Here is a 13,552-nt window from a genome sequence, read left to right on the forward strand (position 1 = left end):
CATATCAAGCCTACATAGTAACACTGCTGAACCAGCCCAAATGTTTTGCCACCCACTTCCCTTCAAACAAAGGAGTCTTTAGCTGAAGTGAGAAGGAAGCCCCTATTTTTAGTTGCCTGGAGCCCCCAGATGGCAGAGATATGTCCTTCAGGCCATATTAACTGTCAGTCATTGCAACACACCAAATCAAATCTGGGAACATTCATTTTTCCCCACTAGATTTGGTTTGGTGGCATATAATGATTAATTTGTACAAATAACTATCTCATTAAAATCCTCTAAAATGGCCACATTTCAAAATCTGAATTAACTTACCATTTACAACAAACCAAACAAAACCAATAATTATGGAATTACAGGGTCACATTTTAATTCCTGAATTTTACAGTTCAGCATTAATATCACCACATGTATACAAATGGTGTAAAACAAGTACAGTGGTTTTCTTTTTCAATACAAAATAAACTTCTGTTTCATGGAAAAATTATACTTCATATCTACACAGTCAGCCCATCTTTTGCAAACAATAGCTAAAATTAAAATTAACTACAAAATCTCCAAAACAGGGAAACTGTGTCAGTAACTGTTCCAGGAGAAATGGACCCTAACACATTGCAAGAGTGATCTATATGGTGAATTGCTGCTGGTTTCATAAGTTCATTATCACTCTTAATGCAATTTGTAGTTTGGGGAATTCTTTCTTCTGCATGATCTCAGATCATATATGGCCAAACTAACATTAAAATATTTACAGTTCACTTGCTCTCAAAATAAAAAAGGTCTCAAAATGGTTGCCTCAATCAATTTGCCTAATGTACTTTTTTGTTGTTGAAATTTGCTTAAATACATGGAATGTGTTAAGAAGCAGCCTTTGTACTATCCCCCCACTCCCAGGTTCAAGGTGCTGCGCGTTGACTCCACCTCCCAATCATTCTTGGTTAAAAATGACTATGCCCCCAAACCTTCCGGCATTTCACAGTACTCTCTCTCTTTTACTCTTGCAAATGTGAAATGCAGATTTCTCAAGGGGAAAAAATGCTGAAGCTAGCAGGGAGCGACTCCATTTGACCTGGCTTCCCGTAAGATGCTACTGGTAGTTGCAACTCAGATGCTGCTTCCAAGCACTAGGGCTTATTGATGTTTTCTATATATTTTACTGTAAGCTGATGAGCCTTGGGTACCAGCCTTCCTGAACAGCTTCTTGTAGTCATCTTCAATTTTGAACCAAGCTTCTTTTTTCCTCCCAAAAACTAGAGGTGGGGGAGGGGGAAGAAATCAATTTGCCACTCAACATGCACTACGTAGCAGGGTGATGATACCCTCTGTGTTTTGGCTGACTGTGCAAGTAGTGGTCCCCAACTTTTGAATTCTTTTTTTTATGGAAAGAGAATCGTTTAAAAGAGGCAACTGCTTAAAAAAACCCACAATGGACAGCACCATTACAAAGTCATGTTACTAGGTTTGCAACTGAAGCCTTACAATTTTCTTCTAGCTTGGGGAAACCCTGCAATATCAAAAAAGTTACTTGTCCCATCCCCTCACAGAGCCCGAGATGTTCTTTTTGCTGGCAACCTGTCATCCAGGCGCTGATTAGTAACCCACCATTTCAGTTTAATTTTTAACAGCCCGAATGGCAGACTCACTGACTAGAAAGAGATTAGGTTCTTTGGAAGCCTGGTGTTCTCAGAACTAAACCCTTCTAGTCGAGTTTCTTTTGCTACTCCTTGCATTCTCGTGTATTTTCCAGGGAGAAAGCTTTCTGTCAGACTATTTAGTTCAGTCACAGCATTTGAGCACCCTCAATTAGAGTTTGTTTCGGTATTCTTAAGAGCCAAGACGAGGTCTTTTCCTTGGGGATGTTTCCTCCTCTTCATCTTCTTCCTCATCATCTGGATAATCCACAAGGCCGACTAAACTTCCCTGTTGAAGGCAAAGAAAAGGCTCAGATTGAAAAGAATTCTTGAGAACAATCTTGTTGCAAAATGACGTCCCCACTAGCTGCCAGCATATGCAGGGAAAACTAAGAGCATCACTTGGGGTTGCCTGATGTAGCCACTGCCTCCGACAAGAGCAAAGATTACATTTCATATATGAAGACGTGTATACCCCATGTATATATCTGCCATAATTTCAGAGAGAGAGGATTAGGTATTACTCCGCATGCAGATAGGGGGAAAGTCCTTAAAGACAACAATGGTATGTTTCTATCTTATGGAATATGCTGCTGCAAGATGAGACCTTATCAATGGCTATTAACCATGATAGTTACATGGCATCTCCATGCTGAGGTGATGACTCTCTCACAACCAGATGGTTTGGGCAAACATCAAGGAAGGACTACTGCTGCATTTGGCTTTTTGGCAGCATCTGACTGACTACTGTGGTAAACAAAAGGCTAAGCTACGTGGACCTTTGGCTGTTTTCATGTGTTATGGAGCCTGACCGCAGATGCAGACCCCAATTGTCATGAGTAATAATCAGAAACCATTATTAAATGGCAAAAAGATAAACTGATGCCTCTTGCAATTCAGATCTGCTGTGCTCAAAGCGTGCCTGAAGTAGGAAGAGTTCAAATAAGTATTAAGGCCTGCAAACAAAAGCCATTGGGCTGGCTGCTCAAATGTCCCACGTAACCTGGAAAAAACAGCATTATGAGATGCAGTCCCTGGTCAAGACATTAAAAGTAGTGGAAATGATCCATTTAAGTGCATATGAAGAGCCCTCCGGGATCAGGTCAGTGGACCACCTAGTTCCGCATCCCATTTCCCACTGCATCTCACTTCTGCAAGCAAGATCCGAGAGTTGGGCACACTCTCCCCTCCTGTGGTTTCCAGCAGATTTTCATATATTTTTGACACAAGCCAGAATTTCTGTGGCCTCTATGGAAAAATCTGAGCCCTAAAAATGCCACTGGAGTTCCTTAACATGACATGGATAATTCTGTCACTGGAGTAATTCTATATTTTAAATGATCCAGACATTCCACCTGACTAACATTCAAAATCAGTATTAAAAGTACCACCCCACACTGAAGAGCCATAAGCTCATGAATCCCAATGTCAGCTCTCAGCAAAATGCCCATCCTATTCAGCAAAGTTTTGTCACGTTTATACTCCTGCCAGGGTCAAGCTGTAGCGAACTGCAGACCAAAACAATGCTGTGTTGTAAGAGACTTGTCACACGGGAAGCCCACTATGTCCCACCAGCTTTACCTCGTACGTAAGTACAGTGAGGAAGGTCTCCCCCTCTGGGCTTTAAGAACAGGTTTATACATTTGAAGGGGCTTTCTCACCATCATCAATGATACCAGCTGGCTCACCTTTGTGGCTGTGACCGCTGCAGTCAAATTGGCATTCTTAGAAGAAGAACCATTTGAACTTGCTGGCGACGTCTGAGCTGCTACAGATTTACTGTTTGTACTATTTGCTCCATTAGTTGCACTGGCGGAGTGGGAAAATGTGAATTTGAAACCACCTGCTGAAGTTCTTTTGGGGAGATTCTCTTTGTCTTCACTCTCTTTTGCTATTGGGGGGAAAAATTATTTAGCATTGTCATTAAGATAAATGATCTATATAAGCCGAGATGCATACAGCAGCTCAACTGAACAACTACTTCAAATGGCACTTCCAATTGGGGGAAGCATGGCAAAAATGGGGGAATACCTTTTTTTGTTTCCATGAATTTCTCATAACTATCTGGAAAATCGTCCTCTGACTTTGATTTTTCTACAGGGGGTACAACTGCTTCACCCTCCTCCTCTTCATCTTCATTGAACCACATTTCCTCATCATCCTCCAAGGTCCTAGCATCTCTACGGAACCTGTTGCTACGCAGTATAGATGGGACACTGTAAAATACACACACAAAAACGCTCAAAATCTGACGCGCGCGGAGGCAGGGGGTCCCCTATATAAGATGACAAAGCTAGACCACGCTTGGTTGGTACAGTATGGAGAAGTTAGCAGAAAACAACCCTGAGAGTAGTTAGTTAATGCCAGCATCCTGGCCTTCCTCTAAGGAGCTTAGGGCAGTCTTTTATAGGATTGTGGGCCACCTGAACTTCCACAGCCGCCAACTAGTCTTTCATGGTCTAACACCTTCAGGAATTATGGGCTGCTCTGCACCAGCCAGTTGTTGGCTCAACTAATCTCTGTTCCTCTCACCATGACAAAATCTCAGCATGAGAACTTCCCTAAAGCGGGAGATTCCCCCTCACCCCTGGATATACTGTATTAATTTCATTTTGAATTGATTTTAAAATGAATTGATTTTAGAATGCTGTGTTACTTTTATTGTTGTTAGCCGCTCTGAGCCCGGCTTTGGCTGGGGAGGGCAGGATATAAATAAAAATTTATTATTATTAATGCATTAAAACAATCTATTTGCTGCCCTTCAGCTTTCAGGGTGCCTTACCGAGTAAGAGTCCCAGAGATCCAAGCAACGTAAAATTTCCTTCCAGATACCTGTGACCTAATTCCAGTTTCCTCAGATTTGTTTTGAAATTAAGCAACATGCTTTTCAAAGCAAACCAAGAAACAAAATGCTGAGATCCAGAAGTCTCGGAGTTGTAAAGCGGAGAGAGAAATGTACTAAATACAAAAAGTCCTGACCAAGTAAAACACTCTATTGTTATATACTGTTCATTCTTTGTAAGAAAGGCTGGCACATGTGACAGTATCATTAACTGGACAAGCAAGGCAGGAATAGTTCATAAAACCTTCTAGAAAGGCCATGCAAAGGTGCTTTCCGTTTGACATTTCGGATCAAGAGGGATACCTGTTCAGTTTCTGGCTCTGTCTGTCTTTCTCTTGCTCATATTTTGTCTTCAGTCCTTTAAACGTCTGAACATATTCAATGGATTCAAGTGCCTTATAAAAGTTCTCAACTATATGTGCAGTAAGTGATTTGATATCTTCCTGCGTTAACACAAAACAAAGGCTAGCGTTACCAAGCTGGATAAGAAAACAGATATCAATCTCAGCCCATCACTGCAGTTAAATGCTAACTTTTCCCTTCACAGCACAAGGGTAAAAGTGATTTAAGCTTGAAACTTGGGTTTCGTGATCGAGCAGCCTGTCTCCTAAGGAATATTTTACTGAAGTAATACCCTCTGACAAAATACACAAGGAGGAATTCCAGACGATTCACTCATATACTTGTGTGCTTCCTGAGCTAACAGGCCAAAGATACGCAGAGAACTCTGTAGCCACGAACACTACGGCTGTATATACAAATACAATTCTGAAATGGGTGGTGATGGTGGTAAGAGTTAAGAGTCAAAACACCTGCCCCCTTCCCAATTATTTTCCTCTACGAATTCACACAAGCCTTTGGTGCAGCACTGACAAAAATGGAATCAAACTAAAGGGGCTACTGTATTCATCTCCATGTGACAGCCAGTTTGCTTCCTGCCAAACAGGGATAAGATTGTGGCAGAACTCTTAGTATAAGTGGTGCTCTTCCAAGCTTGAAAGATGTACTGTTTTATAGACCCTGGGGATATCCCTTCTAGGCTGAAGAAAAAAGCAGCAGCCTCATGGCTTTTTGTAAGATGGACAGCTCCCTCAATTTCCCAGAAATTTGAAGAGAAGCAAGTAATGGGTTAAAAGACTTTTTTTAAAGTCAATACACCTATGAGAGAAGAGTGAGATTTAAATTCAAATAAGCAATACTATTTCTTTTATTTTCATTAGTACACCTGTCAGGCTATTAATCATTCTGAGTGCTCACAGGTTGCAGAACACTGAGCGTAGACATAGCCTGTTCCTCTCTGCCGCCTATTGACACAACCGTGGCACATCAGTCATGGCTGCAACGCCTGTAGGGGCAGAAGCCGTACTATTTCTAACACAGATTTTTCAAATCGGTTCTATTTGGATCTCTGTGGGTGTGAAGAATGATTTTGAATTAGCCACTCTACTGCCTCAAGCTGCCCCTTTTTCCTGTTTGTGATGTTTGCATAACAGGCTGGAAAAAAATAAAGTGTGAACATTATGATCATTGCTGACACTCAGAAACAGCAACACTCAGCTACATCTACCCAGAGTAGAACTCAGGAGCTTTAATTGCAATGGGTCTGATCTATGCAAACCGCAGTTGAACACCACCTTTTAGCTTGAAATTACTAACACACTTTGGGGAAAAAATCACTGACTCAAGATCAATAAATGAAACTAGCTTTACAAGCCCAATTAACTTCCTTTTGCATTTAAATGGGTGAAGTGTTCTATGATGTGTTTTGTATATGAATTCCTGGAAAATCACTGTGGAGATCAAGATGCACAGTAGGGAAGGAAGGAGAGCGTTCTAGTCATAGAGCGCAGTAGAAACCTGGCTTCCATTATGGGAATTTTGAGTCAACCACCCTGTTCAGCTGCTCCTTTCTTTTGGCAGCTGGTGGTAGGTGTAGAAGTCAAAACGTTTTGAGAAACAGCATACACTTGAGAGTTTCTCTGCAGCTAACGCAGACAGTTCTTCTAGCAGAAGAGTGCCCCATACTCTTATTCTGAATAGCACAGCCAGTAAAGCTCTAGGACAGCCTTCCCCAACTTGGTGCCCTTCCAAAGTTTTGGATTACACTAACACCAGCCAGCATGGCCAATAGTCAGGGGTGATGGAAGCTGGGAGTCCAAAACATCTGGAAGGTGTCAAGCTGGGGAAGGCTTCTGCAAGGCATTTATGCGGGCCTGTCAAGACACTTTTTTAAAGAGTCTGAACAAAATATGAGAACAAGTCTGTGGCTCGCATGCAGAGTTTAACAAACCCACTTGCCATGCTCCCATGCAGAGTGTTGCATCGATCTTTAGTGAGTTGCAAGTCACACGTGGCCAAACCAGGAAAACCCTCTGGAACAGGAAAGGCTGGACACAGCTGCTCAAGAGGCATCGTTGGGAAAGGCCAGCAGTGGAGGGAGAGATAATAGGGAACGGCCTCAAGATTCAGTCCTTTCCATGTGATACTCTAGTAGTAATGGTCCATCCCCCTATATTGCTGTGACTCAGGGTGTTGTTTTTTTTTTTTTTACACTTAACACTTCCTTGAAGATGGCAGGATCCCCAAGGTCCTGGTCTACAGGGAGCTGACTTCAGGCACCAGGCCCATTGGCAGATCAACTCTATGTTACAAGATGTCTGCAAACATGACATGAAGGCTGGTGACATCAACCCTCCTGTGTGGGAATCCCTTGCAGAAGACCACAGCACCTGGAGACAGACCATCTGGTCATGTATCCATAGCAGTGACCAAAGGAGGAATAACTGCTGGGAAGAGCGCAGAGCGAAGAAAAACCATGGTCCATCTGTAGCAGTACAACCAGCCGCCATCATCTGTCCCAGGTACTGTGTCAGCCTCTACAGCCACAGCACACACTGCAAGCCGCCAACAGTTTGACCTCACCTCCAAAGGCTCACTCCTCCACAGTCTCCCAAGACAGACGGATGCCCAGAACACAAAAAAAGTTCTTTCCAGCGTTCAGTAGCAAGATCTAAAGCTCACACATGCCTAAAAGGTTTCTTGGAATTGAAAGCACAACTTACCACTCTGATGAATTCAAAAAGCTCAATGACTGCTGAATTCAGGAGATTGTACCTAGTTCCATTATCCAAAAGAGCATTTATGACGGGCTCAAACAGGTTTCCTTTGGTGATATAACGGTTATAAAACTCATCCTTTAGGCCGATTATCCTCCTCATGAAACGAAGAGCACCTGCAATGTTAACAAGCATTTTAAGAGGGTCCTTTCTGGTTCTCACACTACCTGCATCTGTTTACACAAGCTGAAAGGAGTAGTCCAGTTTACTAACCAGCAGCAAACTATGATGTCTAGGGCAGCCTTCCCAAACCTGGTGTTCTCCAGATGATATTGGACTACAACTCCCATCAACGCTGACCATGCTGACTGGAGCTGATGGGAATCTAAGAGTCCAACAACTGGTGTGCACCAAGTTGAGGAAAGCTGGTCTAGGAGCCAGCTTAGAAAAGGAAAATTGACCTGCTACTTACACAGCGCCAAAAAGGTGTGTTTTGAATTCATCAAGACCAACACTCTTCTCAGCAAATCCTTGTTCATAATATAGTTCTTGATGTGGTATGTGTGGTGTTCCACACAAAAGGTGAGCAGCTCCAAAATTAAGGCAAGCAGCTGTGCTGTTTGGTAGTTGTCTGCCAAAGGAACAAAACCCAGTTAGATACAATGAACCCTGCAAATGCCAAAGTCACGACAAAAATAGTGTTCGCCTAGGAGTAAGACTTTCCCCAAGCCAGACATTTATGTCAAGCAAGCTTGAGATCGAAAACCTTTGCCATGGAGCAGAGTTCTCTAAGCACAAGCTGGGATCCTAGGTCTAGCATTATTTTTATTTAAAACCTTTTGTACCCAGCCTCTCTGATTACTTAAGGAGGCTTAGGTTTACTAAAGTTAATAAAAATGTAATAACAAACAAACGAACAAAAACAAACGTGCAGTAAAAATCCTCAGTAACTGTATCAAATCAGTCAGCTGCTGCTACAGAAGATGCATGTACCTCTTTAAACATGGGTAGGCAAACTAAGGCCCGGGGCCAGATCCGGCCCAATCGCCTTCTCAATCTGGCCCGTGGACGGTCCAGGAATCGGTGTGTTTTCACATGAGTAGAATGTGTCCTTTTATTTAAAATGCATCTCTGGGTTATTTGGGGGCATAGGAATTCATTCTCCTCCCCTTTCCCCCCAAAATATAGTCTGGCCCCCCACAAGGTCTGAGGGACAGTAGACTGGTCCCCTGCTGAAAAAGTTTGCTGACCCCTGTCCTTAAATGTCCAGGAGTGTTTCTGAAAGTTCTCTAAAATCCCTTGGTAACTGGTCTTGCCTGTGGCCACGGCACACCAAAAGCTTAGTGAAAAGCCTGTGCGCAGAGTGGCTGTATTCACAAAGTGGATGATTTCACACAACCATTCACGCAACACATTTGTATGTCACATTCTTCAACCCTCCACATCGTGGAGGATTGGAAGGAGCCAAGGACACACTTGCAATCCTGGTTTCCCAGTTCAGACATAAACGTATAAAAGAATAGCCTTGTTGGATCAGATCAAAGTCTCATCTAGTCCAGTATCCTGTTTTCACAATGGCCAACCAGATGCCTGTGTGAAACATACAACAGCACCCGCTCATGATCCCCAGCTGCTGAAATTCCAAAGCATGCTACCTTTAATACTGAAGATAATACAGCCACCGTGGCTAGTTGCTAATCCCATTTTAAGACATCCAAATCACCAGCCATCGCTACAGTTTGTGGTAGTAAACTCCACAGTTGAGTTATTTGCTGTGTGAATAGGTACTTCCTTTTGTGTGTCCTGTATCTCTCAGCTTCATTAAAGCACTTTAGTTCTAGTATTATGAGAGAAATAGAAAAACCTCTCTCTATCCGCACCGCACTGCAGTTTGACAAAACAAGATGTTTGCTATTCTGCCAGAGGCATGAGAGAACCACAAAAGCGCATGGCTCATTCCAGATCCTTCATGCTTTGGCAGGCCAGTGGCAGTGATGGCTGAATGCAGCCTTCTTGCTGTCAATTGGGAACACGATTTCCCCATTTTTTAGGGTGATGTCTCTAGAATGCCCCACTCCCCCAGGAGGAAGAAAAAGCTGTCAATCTAAGATTCCTAGGAAAGGATCCATCCATATGTACACCTCATTTCAAATTAGGATGGTGGTGGTGGTGGGGTTTAAGAAAAAAAAATCACAAATGCATCCACCTACCTGGGCAAATTGTATTACTCTTGTTGCTTCCAACTACCACATCTAAAAGAAGTGAAAAGAAAAGATTTAGCACTGTTAAGTTGCCTGCTTAATGGCTGTGGCAAACAGAAAATATTTCAAGACAAGAGGTATACATTTTATTTCAAGGTCGGACAACTTCTGACTCGCATGTGCAGCACAAGAAGCCCACCCAAACTCTTTTTGAAGGGGGTTGTCAGGCATCACAACCCACCTAGTTTTGTCTGTAACACCATTGGAGTTGCACACATGTACTCCATCTGCAAATAGTACTGCGTTAGCCACTAAAAGTTGGTGGTAAAAGATAGGAGACATGCAAGTCAGCATGGAGAGGTTTGCAAAAAGCTACAAAAACAAGTTACTAATCCCATTCTACTCTGCTTTCATTGCAGCAACCTTTGAATCTCAGAACTGCTTAAGTGACTTTTAAAGATATGGGTTTATTTCTGTAAGAAACCACTGTGCCTGAAAAAAATCAGCAGCCTGGTTCACACACAACAGGAAACTGTGGTTTCCCACTGTGTGACCAAGCCTGCATGAGCCTTGGGTTTGTGTGTTTCCTCTCTTCTCCTTCTGAGCCTATGAAGAGAAGCTTCCAGTTTTAAAGTAAACACGGTTCCCTTTGCCATCCCAATGCTGGAAACAAAGATTTGTTTAAACTACAGCAAGTAAGAACAAGTCTATCTTGCTCTCAGATCACAACTCCTCATGTTTGGATACCAAGGGAAACAGTGGTTGCTTTAAAACTGGAAGCGTCTCTTCCTCATGGGCTTGAGAGAGGAAGAGAGGAAAGCTACACCTGAGTCAGTGTGCTAGGCAAAAACGATGAGACAGTTTCTCAAGAGATCCCTTGGTTTCTGAAATTATTTTAGAGTACAGTGGTACCTTGGGCTACATACGCTTCAGGTTATAGATGCTTCAGGTTACAGACTCTGCTAACCCAGAAATAGTACCTCAGGTTAAGAACTTTGCTTCAGGATGAGAACAGAAATCGTGCTCTGGTGGCGCAGCGGCAGCGGGAGGCCCCATTAGCTAAAGTGGTGCTTCAGGTTAAGAACAGTTTCAGGTTAAGAAGCGATCTCCAGAATGAATTAAGTACTTAACCCGAGGTACCACTGTAACTCAAAAATGAAGCACTGTACATCATAATGCAAGACCTTTTTGTCTAAAAATTTACAAAATGCAGTCAATATCAGCAGCTAAAATCCAACGACAGAAGGTTGTTTCTAGAACTGAAGCCCCTGAAGACCAGAATTTTCAGTACTCAGCAGTCAGTGAAAACGAGAACCCATAAAAATCTGGAATTCTACAACAGTACAGACATACCTTGGTTCTTGAACGGAATCCGTTCTCGAAGTCCGTTCGACTTCAGAAAACGTTTGAAAACCAAGGCGCGGCTTCCGATTGCTGCGGGAGCTTCCTGCACTCATTCGGAAGCTGCGGAGGACATCTGGCTTCCAAAAAATGTTTGCAAACCAGAACACTCACTTCCGGGTTTGTGGCATTCGGGAGCCAAAACATTCGAGTCACAAGGCATTTGAGAACCAAGATACGACTGCATTTGGACTAACCGTAAACACAGCATTCAGATGTTAATGCTAAACCAGCATAGCAAAAGGGGTGCAAGCCTGGGTGAGCTTTGCTTGCTCCTCTGGCACAGCCTTGAAGACACTAGAAGTGTTAGCCTTAGTTTCCAACTACAGTGGTACCTTGGTTTAAGAATAGCTTAGTTTATGAACAACTTGGATTAAGAACGCTGCAAACCTGGAAGTAGATGCTTTGGTTTGTGAACTTTGCCTTGGAAGCAGAACATGTTCCATTTGTAAACAGAGTCTCCCGCTGCTACGGGGAAAGCACGCCTTGGTTGAACAATGCTTTGGTTTAAGAACGGACTTCCAGTACGGATTAAGTTCGTAAACCAAGGCACCACTGTATTTATTTCACCTGAATGGAGAACTGTGACTAGGGCTAACTATGTTTAGGAACAGCCTCCCCCAACCCTGTGTCCTCAACTTGTTTTGGACTACCGGCCATGCTGACGGTAGTTGACACATCTGAAGGACACAAGGTTGGGAAAGGATGGCTTAGGGAAACAAGCCAAAGACCTAAACCTCAGTTTGAAGTTGGCTTTCTTCCCCAGCGACAGTTGGTTTAGGTGTGCCCATAATGAGAAAATGTGGTTAGTTCAATGAGGAAGCTAAAGGTCCAATCTCCTCCTTGTAACTGTGCTAGAGGAGAATGGCAGCATGCAAGCTCACGCATGCAACACTAATCCATGTGAAGCAGGCCACACTCTCCTTCCACCAGCCTTCTGCAAACCTCGGACAGCTCAATACAACCAGGGCATAAAAATATGTAAGTCTCGGTTTGAGTAAATGAATCCGCACAACAAAAACACAGTTTGTCTTGCAAACAGCTGCATGTGTCTGAAATACGAAAACATGGATAGAAGAAGGCAGAAAAGACAATCAAAACATCTGATCTTACCTTTGTCGCTTTTGTCCTCTGATGTGTTTGCCAGAAGTGGAGCAGTGAGGACATGCATACAATGGTTGTAGAAAAAATTGAGAAACTCACTTTTCTCGGTTTTCTGAAACAGAAAATACTAACTAGATTAGCAAATATGCTAACAGCATGTAAAGTCATGCAACTGAGAAGTAACAAACAACCAAACAAAGAGAAATCAATGATGCTGAATTCAGCGCCTTCAAGGTATCTTCTGCCCAGAAGAGATGCAAGCCAGCACATTCCCACTATTATTATTTGAATGTTTTAAATAGCTTTGAGGGTTTTTTTTTTTTTGCAATCAAGCGGTATATAAATTGTATGAATACAATAAATTAAAAAATCTGTAAAATTAGGGTGGCCTCACCCTAATGAGGTGGGGCAGGGCCCTTCTCTGCCCTGGTACCTAAGTTATGCAACTGCCTTTCTTCACCAATTAACACAGAATCCAAACTGTTGCTTTTCAAGCACCAGATAATTCCCTCCCCCCCTTTTTAAAAAAGACACATTCCCGTATGTTTAACATTCCTGAGTTTTAGCGGCTTGATGACTTTAAATGGCTCTGGAGGCTGCGGCTGTTGTGAAATTAAACTCTGTGTTTTACTTCCTCTTTAAATTGTTTTATAAGCAGCAGTTTTAAGATATGCTGTAAGATACCTTGAGACTCATATAATGAAAGGCAGGGCGGAGATGCTTTAAACGACAATATGGCACGCACGCACCAGCATAAACATTCACACAGCTATGGAGCACTGGCTTTATTTCTATCATTCCATTGTGCAGTCACAATGGAAAAGAAAATCGCAACACATTTTGTGTTTTACCTCAAAGCCACCATGGCAGCTTACCTAGCTAGTAACCTTCAGATTGAGAGCGTGAACTTGGTCCTTCTAAATTAAAATCCCCAACTCTTCCCATTGCACCAGACTGAAATAATTTTTCTACTATATAAACACTTGCACCCAGCCCAAATTATGTAAGACCTTAGTTTGCAGGCAATGGTATTAACCATGCCCCACCTGCCATGGGGAGCTCAAAGGTCACCCAGTCCATATATGGTGTTGATGCCTTTCAATCCTCTGGGCAGCAGACATGACAGGAGAACTCATCATTCAACCCAAGAGTGGACAAAGTTTGAACTGAACACAAAACGGTGTACAAGTACTGGAATCTCCACGCATATGAAAAGTCACGCACATGGTCTAAAATAAAACGTTCTGACATCATGCTGTGGGAATGACATTTGAGATGAAGTAAAACTACTATTCCAGTTTTGTGGTGGAAACATAT

At 42.7% G+C, this 13,552-nt stretch overlaps 1 protein-coding gene across 2 annotated transcripts in view; it reads right to left on the reverse strand.

Annotated features, from left to right (window-relative positions):
• Nucleotides 1–345: 345 nt before the first annotated feature.
• Nucleotides 346–13,552, reverse strand: part of PPP4R3B (protein phosphatase 4 regulatory subunit 3B) — a 29,435-nt gene continuing 16,228 nt past the window's right edge. For both annotated transcript variants that reach the window (XM_083605080.1, XM_083605079.1), the window contains exons 9-16: nucleotides 12,245–12,347; nucleotides 9,740–9,781; nucleotides 8,002–8,160; nucleotides 7,536–7,705; nucleotides 4,777–4,916; nucleotides 3,663–3,847; nucleotides 3,320–3,522; nucleotides 346–1,920 (exon numbers count right to left, since the gene is read on the reverse strand). In XM_083605080.1, coding sequence (XP_083461206.1) covers nucleotides 1,825–1,920; nucleotides 3,320–3,522; nucleotides 3,663–3,847; nucleotides 4,777–4,916; nucleotides 7,536–7,705; nucleotides 8,002–8,160; nucleotides 9,740–9,781; nucleotides 12,245–12,347 — 1,098 coding nt within the window. In that variant the 3' untranslated portion in view covers nucleotides 346–1,824. The remainder of the gene's footprint in view (nucleotides 1,921–3,319; nucleotides 3,523–3,662; nucleotides 3,848–4,776; nucleotides 4,917–7,535; nucleotides 7,706–8,001; nucleotides 8,161–9,739; nucleotides 9,782–12,244; nucleotides 12,348–13,552) is intronic.

This window comes from Podarcis filfolensis (assembly GCF_964270895.1).
Source record: "Podarcis filfolensis genome assembly, chromosome: 3".
NCBI classification, from domain to species: Eukaryota; Metazoa; Chordata; class Lepidosauria; order Squamata; family Lacertidae; genus Podarcis; species Podarcis filfolensis.